Source organism: Acomys minous, assembly GCF_964271855.1.
Source record: "Acomys minous genome assembly, chromosome: 9".
NCBI classification, from domain to species: domain Eukaryota; kingdom Metazoa; phylum Chordata; class Mammalia; order Rodentia; family Muridae; genus Acomys; species Acomys minous.
In genome coordinates, this window is record NC_140490.1 from 91,851,505 (window position 1) to 91,865,900 (window position 14,396).

General features: G+C 44.8%; 1 protein-coding gene and 1 pseudogene across 2 annotated transcripts in view; both read right to left on the bottom strand.

Annotated features, from left to right (window-relative positions):
- Positions 1-1,896: 1,896 nt before the first annotated feature.
- LOC311604996 (large ribosomal subunit protein eL29-like) overlaps positions 1,897-14,396 on the bottom strand; it is a 213,119-nt pseudogene continuing 200,619 nt past the window's right edge. The window contains exon 2 of the transcript in view: positions 1,897-2,036. The product of the transcript in view is annotated as a large ribosomal subunit protein eL29-like (transcript). The remainder of the gene's footprint in view (positions 2,037-14,396) is intronic.
- LOC311604994 (small ribosomal subunit protein eS12-like) lies at positions 13,077-14,375 on the bottom strand. The gene is made up of 2 exons (XM_084795312.1): positions 14,246-14,375; positions 13,077-13,784 (listed from the first exon to the last, which is right to left on the bottom strand). The coding sequence occupies exons 1-2, from the start codon at positions 14,250-14,252 to the stop codon at positions 13,312-13,314; spliced, it is 480 nt and encodes a 159-aa protein (XP_084651438.1). The 5' UTR covers positions 14,253-14,375; the 3' UTR covers positions 13,077-13,311.

Here is a 14,396-nt window from a genome sequence, read left to right on the forward strand (position 1 = left end):
ATGTGCCACCACACTCGGCTAGATTAGGGTTTCTTATGTGAACCCTAAATCCATCTAATATATATGTATGTAAAATATTTTTGCTGTATTATACCTCAAGCCCATCATCTTGCACATAGTAGGTACTTATTTTTTTTTTTTTCGAGACAGGGTTTCTCTATGTATCCTAGGCTGTCCTAGACTCACTTTGTAGACCAGGCTGGCCTCGAACTCACAGCGATCCGCCTGCCTCTGCCTCCCGAGTGCTGGGATTAAAGGCGTGCGCCACCACACCGGGCCGGTACTTAAATTTTTATTTTTTGATCTTATTAAAGCTATCATAAGAAAAGTACCACTGTTGGCGTGGTCCAGGGTATCTTTAGTTTTAGAAAGCCATTGGTCACGGAACTACCTTTCACTACTAAATCTGTTACTAGCAAAGGCCTCAGAGCTCTGGCTTTGTTGAGAGGAGTCTTTACCATTGAGAAATGTCCTACATGTGGGACAAGTGCTGGGCAGTGACCATGATACAGCAGCTGTGAAAGAGGTGATCGCAGGGCAACCATCAGAATTCCGTGGTGTAATTTTCTTTGCATAGGGGACTCTCTGAATCCCTCCCTACTTGTTCCAGAGTTACTGTCACTGTTGGATGACATGTGATTCTTTTTTCTTTGTCAGCTGGTGTGTATGGTGTGGGGGTGTCCCTTTGTTTTCCTAAAAGCTGGGTTATGATGGTATCAAGTCCCATCTAAAGATAGGCATGGTTCCCCGGGGTTGCATTGCAACATCCTGTTCAAAGGCAAACAGTGTAAGGGTCAGAGAACTGCAGAATTTGCAAAGGATCCTGCAGAGATCTGCTTTATGTTATTAGTTTCAGAGGTTTTGGTCCATGGCACCACAGTTCCATCTTTCTGGTCCTGTAGTGAGGCAGGAAGTCGACTAAGACCAAAATTCAGGCAGGTGTGGTAGTGCACACCCAGTGCTTGGGAGGCAGAGGCAGGAGGATCCCTGTGAGTTCAAGGCCGGCTTGGTCTACAAAGCAAGTCCAGGACAGCCAAGGCTACACAGAGAAAGCTTGTCTTGAAAAGGAAAAAAGAAAAAAAAAAGACCAAAATTCATCAAGATAGAAGGGTATAGAAACAGGGCTGTTCAAACCATGGCAGCCAGAAAGCAGGGTTGGATTTTTTGCCTTTTTGCTTTGCTTTGTTTTTTCTTTTTGAGACAGGGTTTCTCTGTGTAGCCTTAGCTATCCTGGACTCACTTTGTAGACCAGGCTGGCCTTGAACTCACAGTGATCCACCTGCCTCTGCCTCCTGAGTGCTGGGATTAAAGGCATGCGCCACCACCACCCAGCCGATTTCAAAGACTTTGAATCAGGGATATTTACGTCTTAGGGTTCAAATGTAGATCAGTTAAAGTAATGCAGTAGAATCAACAAACACACAGACACTGCAATGTAAAACACTCGACAAACGTCAGCAGAAGGTACCCATGATAGACATGCTAGGCACACACACACACACACACACACACACACAGAGAGAGAGAGAGAGAGAGAGAGAGAGAGAGAGAGAGAGAGAGAGAGAGAGAGAGAAGAAAAATAGGAAAAATCTGTTATCCTGTAATTCAGTGATTCTCAAGCTGTGACTTTTGACCCCCTTTGGGGGTCAAATGACCTTTTCACAGTCTCATTATCAGACATCCTGCATATCAGATATTTGTATTGCAATTTGTAACAGTATCAAAATTACAGTTAGGAAATAATGTCGAAATAATTTTATGGTTGGGGGTCACCACAACATGACCAACTGCATTAATGAGTCACAAGAATCTTTTTCTTCTTCTTCTCCTTCTCCTTCTCCTTCTTCTTCTTCTTCTACTTCTTCTTCTTCTTCTTCTTCTCCTCCTTGCCTCAGGTTTATTTGTAAAAACAGCATAGGACACTGGTCATCTGTAAATAGTGTGTAGGTGGCTGTGTCACACTAGTCCATCTGTCTTCACATAGGCAGAAGCCTTTTCTATGGGGCCTTCACAGGGGCCTGGGCACCTCTGGGAGCCTAAGCTGGGGCTGTGGCCTCTGCCTTGGTTTGCACCTGAGCTTTGATTGGCAGAGCCTACGACCCTTGGCCATGTAGCTTCGAATCTTCTTCCCAAGCCTGGGATGAGCGATGTAAGCAAGCTGGCTGAGTTTGCACCTTGGGCCCTTTGGCATCTTGGGCTTAACGGTCTTAGGCTTCACAAGGGCCTGGATGGCCTCTGCACCGGCACTCACTGCCTTTGCGTTGTTTGCCTGCATCTTCTTCAGGCCTTTCTTGTTGTGCTTCTTGGCAAAGCGCATCTTCCTCAGGAACTTGGGGTCAACCCCCTTAGGAGATTCATATCTTTGTGACTGAAGTTTCTCGATGCCATTTCTGTGCCATTTGCGGGACTGGTTGTGTGTGGACTTGGACTTGGCTCCCACAGCCCCTGGGACCGGAAGAGTAGCAAACTTTTTAATATTCTGTAAGTTTTTTTTACTTTTTTTTAAACTGTAAGTACTTATTAATCGAATATTTTGATTAAAGGATGTGAGTCTTTGAGTCTAAAAACAGCTTTAAATGACTAATTTACACCAAAACTAAGATTCATTATAGTATGTCTGTCCTATTCAAGCACTACATTGCTTTTTTTAGGTGTTTCGTTTAGCCGATGTTTGCAGGAATGCTACACATTATTTGATGTGATTTAAAATGTTCTCAGAGGCCAGGAGTGGTGGGGCCGACCTTTAGTCCCAACACGGATGAGGCAGAGGCCGGCAGCTATCTGTGAGTTTGAGGCCATCATGGTCTACAGAGAGTTCTAGGATAGCTAGGGCTGTTACACAGAGAAATGCTGTTTTGAAAACCAAAATAGGGGCTGGAGAGATGGCTCAGAGGTTAAGAGCACCGTCAGCTCTTCCAAAGGTCCCGAGTTCAATTCCCAGCAACCACATGGTGGCTCACAGCCACCTGTAATGAGATCTGGTGCCTTCTCATGGTGGGCAGGCACACGTGTGGGCAGAATACTGTATAAATAATAAAATAAATATTTAAGAAAAACAAAAAAGAAAAAGAAAATAAAAATAAAGCCAGGCGTGGCGGTGCACGCCTGTAATTCCAGCATTTGGGAGGCAGAGGCAGGCAGGTCTCTGTGAGTTTGAGGCTAACCTGGTCTACAAACCAAGCCCAGGATGGCACACATGATGCACACACACACACACACACACACACACACACACACACACACTCAGGCACAAACACATACAAATAAAATAAGTATATATTTTAAACATGCTTTCAGACTCGTGGGACTAGTAGTTTGCAGTTTTCACAGGTAACATCACTAACTTGCAATTAAAACTTTTGCCTGATCAATAATTTGGTCATCTACAATATAGTTCTTTCCTCTGCCAAAACTGTTAAGTTAATATCGAGTTAAAGTTTATGGGACAAATACTGCAAGTTGGTTAAAAAAAAAAAAAAAGGCAACCGTGTATTCAGTAGAATGCAAAGCAGGATGGCATGTTCTGAACTGTTTCTAACTTTTTCCCACACTAGCAAGTTAGGCAACATCCAAAACACTTCCCTGTTTTAGCTTTTAAATTAGAAGTAACTTCTCTGTATTGATAATAAGATTCTTTGTTTTCTGGGCAGGGAGTTCACACTATTATTTGACATGCAGTTGGTATATAATGCTGGTGTTTAAATAAGCGGCTGAAATGACCACACCAAGAAACGCTCTATGGAACTACCTTTTATTCAAGTGATGCCAAAATCCACATGAGTAACAAGCTATGCATATTTGGTTTTGAATGGCGGGGCAGAAGCTGCAATGGCAAATATCATTGTTTCCAGCGCTGAAGGGAGCAGGTTGGATCTTAAGATGAAGTCATTCTAGATAGTTCTAATATTGTTAGCTGAAGAGCAGCAGACAGACCTTTACGTTAGACTGCTTCCCTCTAGCAGATTAGGGAAATTCCATATTGACTATTTCCTCCACACTGTAGAAAACAATGCTGTACGTGGAAACCTCTGATTTCTTTCTGAGACACAATGCTTCGACGAATTGTTCATTAAAATAGTCAAGCTTGACCCTTTGTTGTTGTTGTTTGTTTTTCAAGACAGAGTTTCTCTGTGTAGCCTTGGCTGTCCTAGACTCACTCTGTAGAGCAGGCTGGTCCCGAACTGACAGCTATCCACCTTCCTCTGCCTCCTGCGTGCTGGGATTAAAGGTGTGGGCCACCACGCCCAGCCTCAAGCTTGATTCTTTTAAGTATTTTTATATGTGAAATACTGTACTAAGTTTCATAAGAAAAAAAAAAGGAAAAAAGAAAGGAAGGAAGGAAAGAAGAAAAGAAAAAGAGAAAGAAAGAAAACTATAGGGCTAGAAATATTGTTCAATTGGTAAAGCTCTTGCCTGGCATGTGTGAGGCACTGGTTTCTTTCTTTCTTCCTTTCTCTCTCTCCTTTTTTCTTTTCTTTCTTTCTTTTTCTTTTCTTTTCTATCTTTTTTTTTTTTTTTTTTTTTTTTTGGTTTTTCGAGACAGGGTTTCTCTGTATATCCTTGACTGTCCTGGATTCACTTGTAGACCAGGCTGTCCTCAAATTTGCAGCAATCCACCTTCCTCTGCCTCCTGAGTGCTGAGATTAAAGGCATGTGTCACCCCTCCTGGCTGAGGCACATGGTTTCAGTTCATGGTGCCACAAGGCTCTAGTTTTCTTCCTGTTGCTGTGATAAAACACTGTAGTAGCAATTTAGGGAGAAAAGGGGGGTGAGGTTGGCTTACACTTTCAGGTTGCAATCCATCACTAAAGGATGTCAGGGCAGGAACTCAAGTCAAGAACATGGAGACAGGAGCCGTGGAGGAGTCCTGCTTGCTGGCTCCTTCTCTGGTTCACTCATGGGCTCAGGGTTAACTGCCTTTTTTATGCCTAGGACCAGCTACCCAGGAATGGTGGTGCCCACAGTGTACTGTGCCCTTTGTCAATCAAGATAATCCACAACCCTCCACTGACTTCCTGATAAAGACACGGACTTTCCTTCCTTCCTTTCCTCCCTTTCTTCCCTCCTGCCCTGCTCCCTTCCTTTCTCTCTCTTTCCCTTACTTCATCCTTTCCTTTTTTCCTCTCTTTCGTGGACAGTTTGTCTGTGTAGCTATGGATGGCCTCAAATTTGCAAGATCTGCCTGCCTGTCTCCAGAGTGCTGGGGTTAAAGGTATGCACCTCCATCTCAGTTGAGAGACTTTTTAGGTGATTCTAGGCTGTGTCAAGTTAACAGTTAATGCTAATTAGGATCCACAGTTAAAAAACAAAACAAAACTGGATAACTGGATATTTGCATGACCCTGACAGTTCGCTATAGTCAATGGTTGTAGACAGTGAGTGCAAATTCCCAGTTAGTGAATATTTTAATACAGTGGAGCAAGAGTGAAGACTTGGGCTATTAGAATAGCACAGGGGAAAGCTTGAGGTGATAGACGGGATCCATACAATGGGAAATAATGGAGCAGAGAGCATTGTACAGACCATTACATTGCCAGCTGCATAAAGCACAGTACATAGGCCACAGAGCATTGACCTTCCTACTCAAAGGGTGGCTTGGGGGCCAGCAACAGCAGCATCCCCTGGAATCTTTACAATTGCAAGATAGTGTGGTTCTGCTTGGCTCTCTTGGGTACTTTAATGCTTTAATGTCTGAGAAGTTACACCAGCTACCGTCCTTCAATTTACAAAGGATGCTGAGCCCCAGAGAGGCTGGCTGGCTTCCCATGATAGTAGGAAACTTTCTTTCAGAGCCCAAATCAGACAGTCCTGGAAATAATGAATTCCCTTGTCATGTGGAAGTATTTGAATTCCTTGTTGAGAAGTTTAGGCTTTAATCTTTACTAATTAAGCATTTATTATTGTTGCTGTGTGTGGTATACTTCCTCTGTGTGTGTGTGTGTGTGCGTGTGCGTGTGCGTGTGTGTGTGTGTGTGTGTGTGTGTGTGTGTGTGTGTACGTGTATGTGTGGTGTTTTCATTTGAAAATCCCAGATCATTCTACTTCATCAATAAGGAGTCAGGAGCCAGATGCTGGGGTGAAAAGCCTGCCCAGAGAGGCAGAGGAGCCACCCAGTTGACCTTCCTACTCAGCTCACGTCCCAATGGAAAAGACCCAAAAAGCTCATTAGCTCAGATGATAGCCCAGGAAGAAAAGGCCAAAGGTCCAAAAAGCCAAAGGCCAAGGAGCTGAGGAGCTCAAGAGCTTGAGAGCTAAACTGAAATCCCACGCTAAAGAGCTACAGTGCCAAAGACTAAAGACCTCTTCAACTTCTATAGACTATCTTAAATACCCCTCAACTCAAAGTCTCTCCTACTTTTTTGTTGTTATTGTTGTTGTTTGTTTGTTTTTGGTGTTTCCAGACATGGTTTCTCTGTGTAGCCTTGGCTGTCCTGGACTCACAGTGTAGATCAGGCTGGTCTCGAACTCACAGCGATCCACTTGTCTCTGCCTCCAGAGTGCTGGGATTAAAGGCTTGCACCTTTAATCCTCAGGCCTCAGGCATGCCAGTCAAGTGGTTTATCACTGAACTGTGTTCCCAGCCTTGGTTTTTATTCTGACTGAGTGAATCTCACTATGAAGCCTTGGTTGGCCTGGAAGCTCACAATATCAAATGGGCTGGCCTGAAACTTGCCTTTCTGTTTCTGTTTCTCAAGTGCTGGGGTTGCACACACCAATGTGCCTGGTTTGGATTCCTAATTTCTTTTCTTTTTTAAGATTAAATTTTTAAATTTTATGTGCACTGGTGTTTTGCCTGCATGTATGTCTAGGTGAGAGGGTCAGACCTTGGAGTTACAGACAGTTGTGAGCTGCCATGTGGGTGCTGGGATTTGAACCCTGGGTCCTCTGGAAGAGCAGTCAGTGTTCTTAACTACTGAGCCATCTCTCCAGCCCCTGGACTCCTAATTTCTTTCTTTCTTTCTTTCTTTCTTTCTTTCTTTCTTTCTTTCTTTCTTTCTTTCTTTCTTTTTTATTTTTCGAGACAGGGTTTCTGTGTGTAGCCTTGACTGTTCTGGACTCGCTTTGTAGACCAGGCTGGCCTCGAACCCACAGCGATCCGCCTGCCTCTGCCTCCCGAGTGCTGGGATTAAAGGCGTGCGCCACCACGCCCGGCTTTTTGGACTCCTAATTTCTAAAGTCATTTGCTATGCAGCAATAACTGACACAGAAATCAGTAGCAGATATGGGTACATGGAAGATTTAAATCATGTGTCTTTGGGGTTTGAACATAGTGGGTGCGAGCTGGAAAAAACAAAGAGGCTGTTGAGGTGGAGGAATTTCAGGATATTAGCGAAGGGCCACCTGGCTGGGAGCAAATGTCAGTGTCACTGGAGGCCAGAGAGAGTAAACAGTGACAGAGAGCTGTGAAAAGGGCACCAAAAACAAAAACAAAAACAAAAACAAAACCCCTCCCTGTAGCAACATGATATTTATGTCACATAGCTAATGACTTTTCAGAGCGGTCTGGGAGATTTCCAGACGGGGTATTGAAAGTATCATTTGGCTTCTGAAAACTGAGTATAAGGAGAGTGAAAGGGTGGGTCTGTAAGCAAACAGCCGGCCAAGGACGGAAGGAATTAGAAAATGAGACTTATTTCGTTCCAAGTTCCATTCCATCTGTCAGAAGAAGAGAAAGTTGGTGGCAGGCCCGTAAGATCTTTGGTTAACACCTCAGAAAGAAGCTGGATGCTGCCGCAAGCTGTAGTCCCAGCACCAGGGGAACCGGAGCCGAAAGATTTCTGCACTCTTAAGGCCATCCTGGGCTAACAGAGTTCTTGTCTTGGGGTTCGGGGGTGGGGGAGGGGCAGAGGAGGGCTGAATTGAGATGTGGACTGAATTTCAAGTCTTTGGAAAGTTGCAAAGCGTTCAAGAACGATGCTGGTGCAGAAGGAGCCAGGAAGCTCAGGGGGAGCAAGCGAAACTCTCCCCTCCACAGCCCAGACTCTGACCCACGTACTAGGACAGAGTTAACACAGGCTCGCAGCGGCGCAGGAGTGGGGATGAAGTAATTGTACGTGCAAATGGGAGTTTGAAACTTTCCCAGGTACTAAGAGAAAGGAGAGCAGGGATAACTCTAGGCTCTTTATTGAGACCAAAGAGTGCTTTCACAGCCCGAGCCTTTCTGCAGGACCGGAAGTCGGCCTCCGAGGAAGCCAGGTCACAATTGGGATAGATGCTGTTTCCCAGCAGGTCAGGTAGATGTGTGAAGAAGAGCTGGAAAAGCTCTGGCAGGAACACTCCTACTTCCTGCCTCTGTCCCAGGAGACCTCGGCCTCTGGCAGCCATCCACTTTAAGAGCCTCAGTGAAGCAAGCAATTGTTCTCTGAGGATCGACAGAATCTCAGAGAGCTGTGACTACTGGCTCCTTTCTCTACCTCAGAATGAAACGTGAATTTAAATGGGAGGAGAAAAAAAGGAATTCGTCAAAATCATTTAATTTTAAAGTTTGGTAAATTACTACTGGATTATACCATCTGAAAAAGAAAAGGTTGAATTGGCTGGGTGTGGTGGCTTGCCTTTATAATTGCAGCATTTAGGAAGTCGAGGAAGGAGGATCTCCTTGAGTTAGAGCCAGGCCTGGGCCACAGAGCAGGACTCTGAACTCTGGGAAAAAAACAAAAAACAAAAAACAAAAGGAAAGAAAGAACAGAAATGTAGAAGACTAAACCTGTTTACTCTGAAGATAGAATTGTCGTGTTGGAGCCGGGCATGGTGGCGCACGCCTTTAATCCCAGCACTCGGGAGGCAGAGGCAGGCGGATCGCTGTGAGTTCGAGGCCAGCCTGGTCTACAAAGCGAGTCCAGGATAGCCAAGGCTACACAGAGAGACCCTGTCTTGAAAAACCAAAAAAAAAAAAAAAAAAAAAAAAAGAATTGTCGTGTCAACACATATCTCTAATCCTAGCAATTAGAAAGTTGAGGCAGGAAACAGATAAGATGGCAACTTGCTCATTGCTTCTAATACCCTGACAGGAGTCTACTGACAAATAGCTTAAAGCACCACCTCCACCTAGTGGCCACTCTACCTAGTGGACTAGGAACTTGCGCTTTGATGGTGTGACCTCTCCTATTATGTTAAGAGAGTGGTATGGTTTGTTGAAGATGCTATCCTTTTGCCATTGAATAGACTTTGCTCCTATGTGTGTGGATTTATTTCTGGATCTTCGATTCGATTCCATTGGTCAACCAGCCTATTGCTGTGCCGGTACCATGCTGTTTTAATTACTGTTGTTCTATAGTACAGCGTGAGATTGGGTATGGAGATTCCTCCAGAGGATCTTTTATTGTACAGGATTGTTTTAGGTATTCTGGGTTTTTTTTTTCCATATGAAGTTGAGAATTGATCTTTCAATGTCTTTAAAAATTGTGTAGGTATTTTGATAGGGATTGCATTGAATCTGTAAATTGCTTTTGGTAAGATGGCCATTTTTACTATCTTAATTCTCCCGATCCACGAACAAGGGAGATTTTTCCATCTTTGGATGTCATCTTCAATTTCCTTCTTCAGAGAATTGAAGGTTTTTTTCCAAACAAGTCTTTCACTTGCTTGGTAGGAGTTACTCCGGGATACTTTATATTGCTTGTGGCTATCATGAAGGGTGTAGTTTCCCTAATTTCTTTCTCAGCATGATTGCCATTCATATACAGGAAGGCTACTGACTTTTTTGAATTAATTTTGTATCCAGCCACTTTGCTGAAGGTGTTTATCAGCTGTAGAAATTCTCTGGTGGAATTTTGGGGGTCACTTATGACATTATCATATCATCTGTGAATATGGATAATTTCACTTCCTCCTCTCCCATTTGGATCCCCTTGATCTCTATTGTTTTTATTTATTTATTTATTTATTTATTTTTGGTTTTTGAGACAGGGTCTCTCTGTGTAGCCTTGGCTGTCCTGGACTCACCTTTGTAGACCAGGCTGGCCTCGAACTCACAGAGATCCACCTGCCTCTGCCTCCCAAGTGCTGGGATTAAAGGCGTGCGCCACCACGCCCGGCTTTCTATTGTTTTTAAAATTTATCTGCATTATCAGTATTATTTGTAGGCCTGGCTAGCAATTAATCAAGACACAGACACTTGTTATATTTTAAGATAGCCTTAGTTAACCTGGGGCAGGGCAGATATCAATTTTCTAAATTGTCTCTTATAGTGGGGCAGGCATGGGATCCCTGCCGCAATCCCATGCCATCTGCTTCTAATAACTTCTATCAAGCTACCTCCCACCCATAATCCCAAATACTTGTTCATGTTTTTCATCTGGGCTGGATTTTTTATCCATGCTGCGGGCCATGTGTTTCTTCAGCTAACCCATGGCAGCCTTTCTCTTTTTATTTTAGGTCTTCTTCCCTAAAGGAGACCCCCCCACCCCCCCAGAATTCCTCTCTCTCTTAGCTCCACGTATCTCCTTTGCCCTGCCCAGATGGGATGGCTTTTTATTAAACAAAAGGTCAGTCACACACAGCAAGCAGTAATTAACATTAAAATACATCAGATCATCTCAACAGATCTCCTTGTGTTGTCTTATTGCTCTGGCTAGAACTTCAAGAACTATATTGAAGAGCTAGGGACCAGCCTTGTCTGGCCCCTGATTTTAGAGGAATTTCCTTGAGTTTCTCTCCATTTAATTTGATGCAGGCTGTTGGCTTGCTGTACACAGCTTTTATTATGTTTAGGTATGTGCTTTGTATATCTGATCTCTCCAAAACTTTAAATATGGATGGGTGTTAGCTATTAAAAACAAGGAAACCCCCAAATTTGCAGGCAAATGGAGGGAACTAGAAATGATCATCCTGAGTGAGTTAACCCAGACCCATATACTCACTTATAATTGGACACTAGCACAACATGGATGTCCCCTCAAAGTCTTCACTTAGCAGGAGATTGGGATAGATACTGGGACTTCCTATTGGGACTCCAGATGGGAGAGCCAATGGAGAAGGGGGAAATAGAAGGATCCAGAGGGTCCCAGAAACCTACAATTGTGAAGACCATTAAGGCTGGCGGATCTGGACCCAGGGAGGTCAGCTCAAACTACTGTACCAACCAAGGACAATGCATGCAGTAAACCTAGAACCCCCACTCAGATCTAGCCAATGGACAGTGCATTCTCCACAGTTGTGTGGAGAGCGGGAACTGACTCTGACATGAACTCTGGTGCCCCCTATTTGACCACTTCCCCTGGGTGGGGAGGCCTGGTGGCACTCAGAGGAAGGGGAAGCAGGCTACCAGGATCATATGGTGGGGGAGGAGGTCCCCTTCTGTCACAGACCTAGGGGAGAGAAATAGGATGAAAGAGGGAGGGAGGAGGAACGGGAAGATAGAAGTGAGGGGATAACAATTGAGATGTAATCTGAATAAATTACTTAAAAAAAAAAGACAGTGGTACGTTTGTGACTGTTGTAGGTAACACACTCACTAATGTTATAGGACATTAAAGAATTAAACTAATGAAGCCGGGCCTGGTGGCGCACGCCTTTAATCCCAGTACTCGGGAGGCAGAGGCAGGTGGATCGCTGTGAGTTCGAGGCCAGCCTCGTCTACAATGCGAGTCCAGGACAGCCAAGGCTACACAGAGAAACCCTGTCTCAAAAACAAAACAAAACAAAAAAAGAATTAAACTAATGATCATTGCATTAGTCTCCATATCTCATTTTATAATTTAACATATAGCTGGGCATGGTGTGCCCACCTGGTGTGGGCATGGTGCCCACACCTGTGCCCAGCCAGGTCTACATAGTGAGTTCCAGGCTACCATGGCTACATAGTGAGATCCTGTCTTAAACAGTAACAACAACAAAACCAAATACCTCAGTTCTCTTCTGTAACAATAAAAATTTTTACATTTTAGTGAATGTAAGACAATAAGCGTAAGACAGAAGCCATAGTGAGAAAATCAGGGGGGTTGTTGGGCTTTTTTTTGGGTGTATGTGTGTGTGTGTAAGAATTTGTCCTAAAAAGCAGAGTAATGGGAAGTGATGCATGTCCCCCCGCCCCTTTTCCTCAGAGACAGGGTTTCTCTGTGTAGCCTTGGCTGTCCTGGACTCCCTGTGTAGACCAGGCTGGTCTCGAACTCACAGAGATCCACCTGCCTCTGTCTCCTGAGAGCTGGGATCTGAGAGCCTGGCCCTTCTGCTGGATTTTTAAGCTCCTGACTTGATGCTGCTCTTTGTCTGCTCTCTCGATTGGGCTAGCACAGTTGTCTTTGCTGGATGTTTTGAGCACCTGAATTGATGATGTTTTTATTATTTGTTGTTTCTGTCTCCTATTGGCTAATGTTTCTTTTGTTTACTGTATACTTAGTAAACCCATTCATGGTTCATTCTAGAGAGATCCCTCTCCAGACCTCACAGGTGTTTAGGTAGAAATTCACTTTCTCCAACAACGTTTTTGAGAACCCCTGCTTTGGGTGGAGATGAAGGTGTTGGGAGATTTAATTCAACATTTATGTATTCAATTTAAGTAAAAAACAAAAAGCCAGGCAGTAATGGTACACACCTTTAATCCCAGCACTCAGGAGGCAGAGGCAGGTGGATCGCTGTGAGTTCGAGGCCAGCCTGGTCTACAAAGCGAGTCCAGGACAGCCAAGGCTACACAGAGAAACCCTGTCTTGAAAAACAAAAAACCAAAACAACTCCCCCCCCCCCCCCCCGCCCCAAAACAGACATTCTTGGCAGGAATGTAAACTATTATAGCCACTATGGAAAGCAATATGGAGGTTCTTCAAAAATATTAATACTATAGTATCTATTTGCAATATTTATCTAAAGAAGTGAGATCAGTATGTCAAAGAGATGCCTGCAGACCTATGTCCATTGCAGTATTAGTCACGACTGCCACAATAGAAAAGCCGTGGAGGCTGAAGAGCAGACTCATCGGTTAGCAGTTACTGCTCTTGCAGAGGACCCTAATTTGGACCCCAGGACCCACATCAGGGGGTTCACAATTGCCTGTAACTCCAGCTCTGGACGGCTCCAGATACTGCTGGCTTGAGGCCATGTGTCCTCATGTGCACATACTTACATACATGCCCTGGGCACACACTCTCAAGAGGCAGGTGGATCTCTGTGAGTTCGAGGCCAGCCTGGTCTACAAAGGGAGTCCAAGACAGTCAAGGCTACACAGAGAAACCCTGTCTGGGGCAGTGGTGGCAGTTTACATGTGGAAGAAAATCTAAAAAGCGCTGCTACTTCCGGCAGAAACTCAAGAATTTGAGGCAATTCTACTTTTCTACGTTTTTAGGAACTTGAAAGAAAACAAGCCAAGTCTGTCGTTCATTTCTTGCATTTGAGGTACTCGTCAATAACATCTTTAGCCTGAGATGCTTTACCGTAGTCCTTCACCACCACACAGCTGCAACCTACCACTTTGCGGGGTTTCCCCTTTCGATCAGTTTTACAGAGGCCTACCCATTCCCCTAGTTTCTTGTTGTCATCAACCTTAATTAGGTCGATCTGGTGCTCGGCACAAAGGGCTTCTACCAACTTGATGTACATAGGCTTATCACAATTGGATGCAAGTACACAGAGATGGGCCTGGCGCTTGCCTAAGGCTTTGGCAGCTTCGTGAATTCCTCGAGCTAGGCCATTGTGGACCAGGGCGGTCTTCAACACCTCTTGCAAAGCAGTATTGATGTCCATTATTAACTCCAGCAAGCAGTGCCTTCCTTGGCCAGGGGCGTGGGTTACAGGTGGATCCGACTTGGGACGCCCTCGAGCCGCTGCGCAGAAGCAAGAAGCGTTTTTTCCTAGGGATTTAAAGAAACACTCAACCGTTTCACTATCGAAAACTATGTAACTTCCAAGCCAGGTCACAGGAGGTAACAAGTTTCCAGTCCTGCGGAGGCGGAGAGGTGGTCAGGTGGCCACCTAGAGGAAAAAAAAAATTAGGACACCTCGGGTACGAGGCTGCTCCCTGTGGGTGGCACGCAGTGAGTATGGGTGGCGCGCAGTGAGTGTGGGTTGAGCTTTCTCATTATTATTACGTAACCTTGGCTCTTCCTGCGGGAAAGCAAGTAGAGAAAAGTGGACCGCCTCCGCAGACTGCTCCATGGACCTGCAACCGCTGCGCTGCCGCAACCTGCGCCAGCAAACTGTGCCTTCGACTCATCGAGCTCTGACTCTTATTTTCCCCTGGCCGATTCGCCACTATTTGGTGTCGGAATTTAACACGAAAAATCCCAGATATTAATATTTGAGAAGGCCTTACCGTTCATAAAAGTGGAAACAGGAAACGCTTTTAGTCGCTAATGTTTTTTTTTGTTATCATCCTGGCGCCCACGTCACTTACACTCAGCGCGCCACGGCTTTGAGTCGAAAGCGCCGACGCGGACGCACAGACCGCCGTGCCCGGCGCGCAG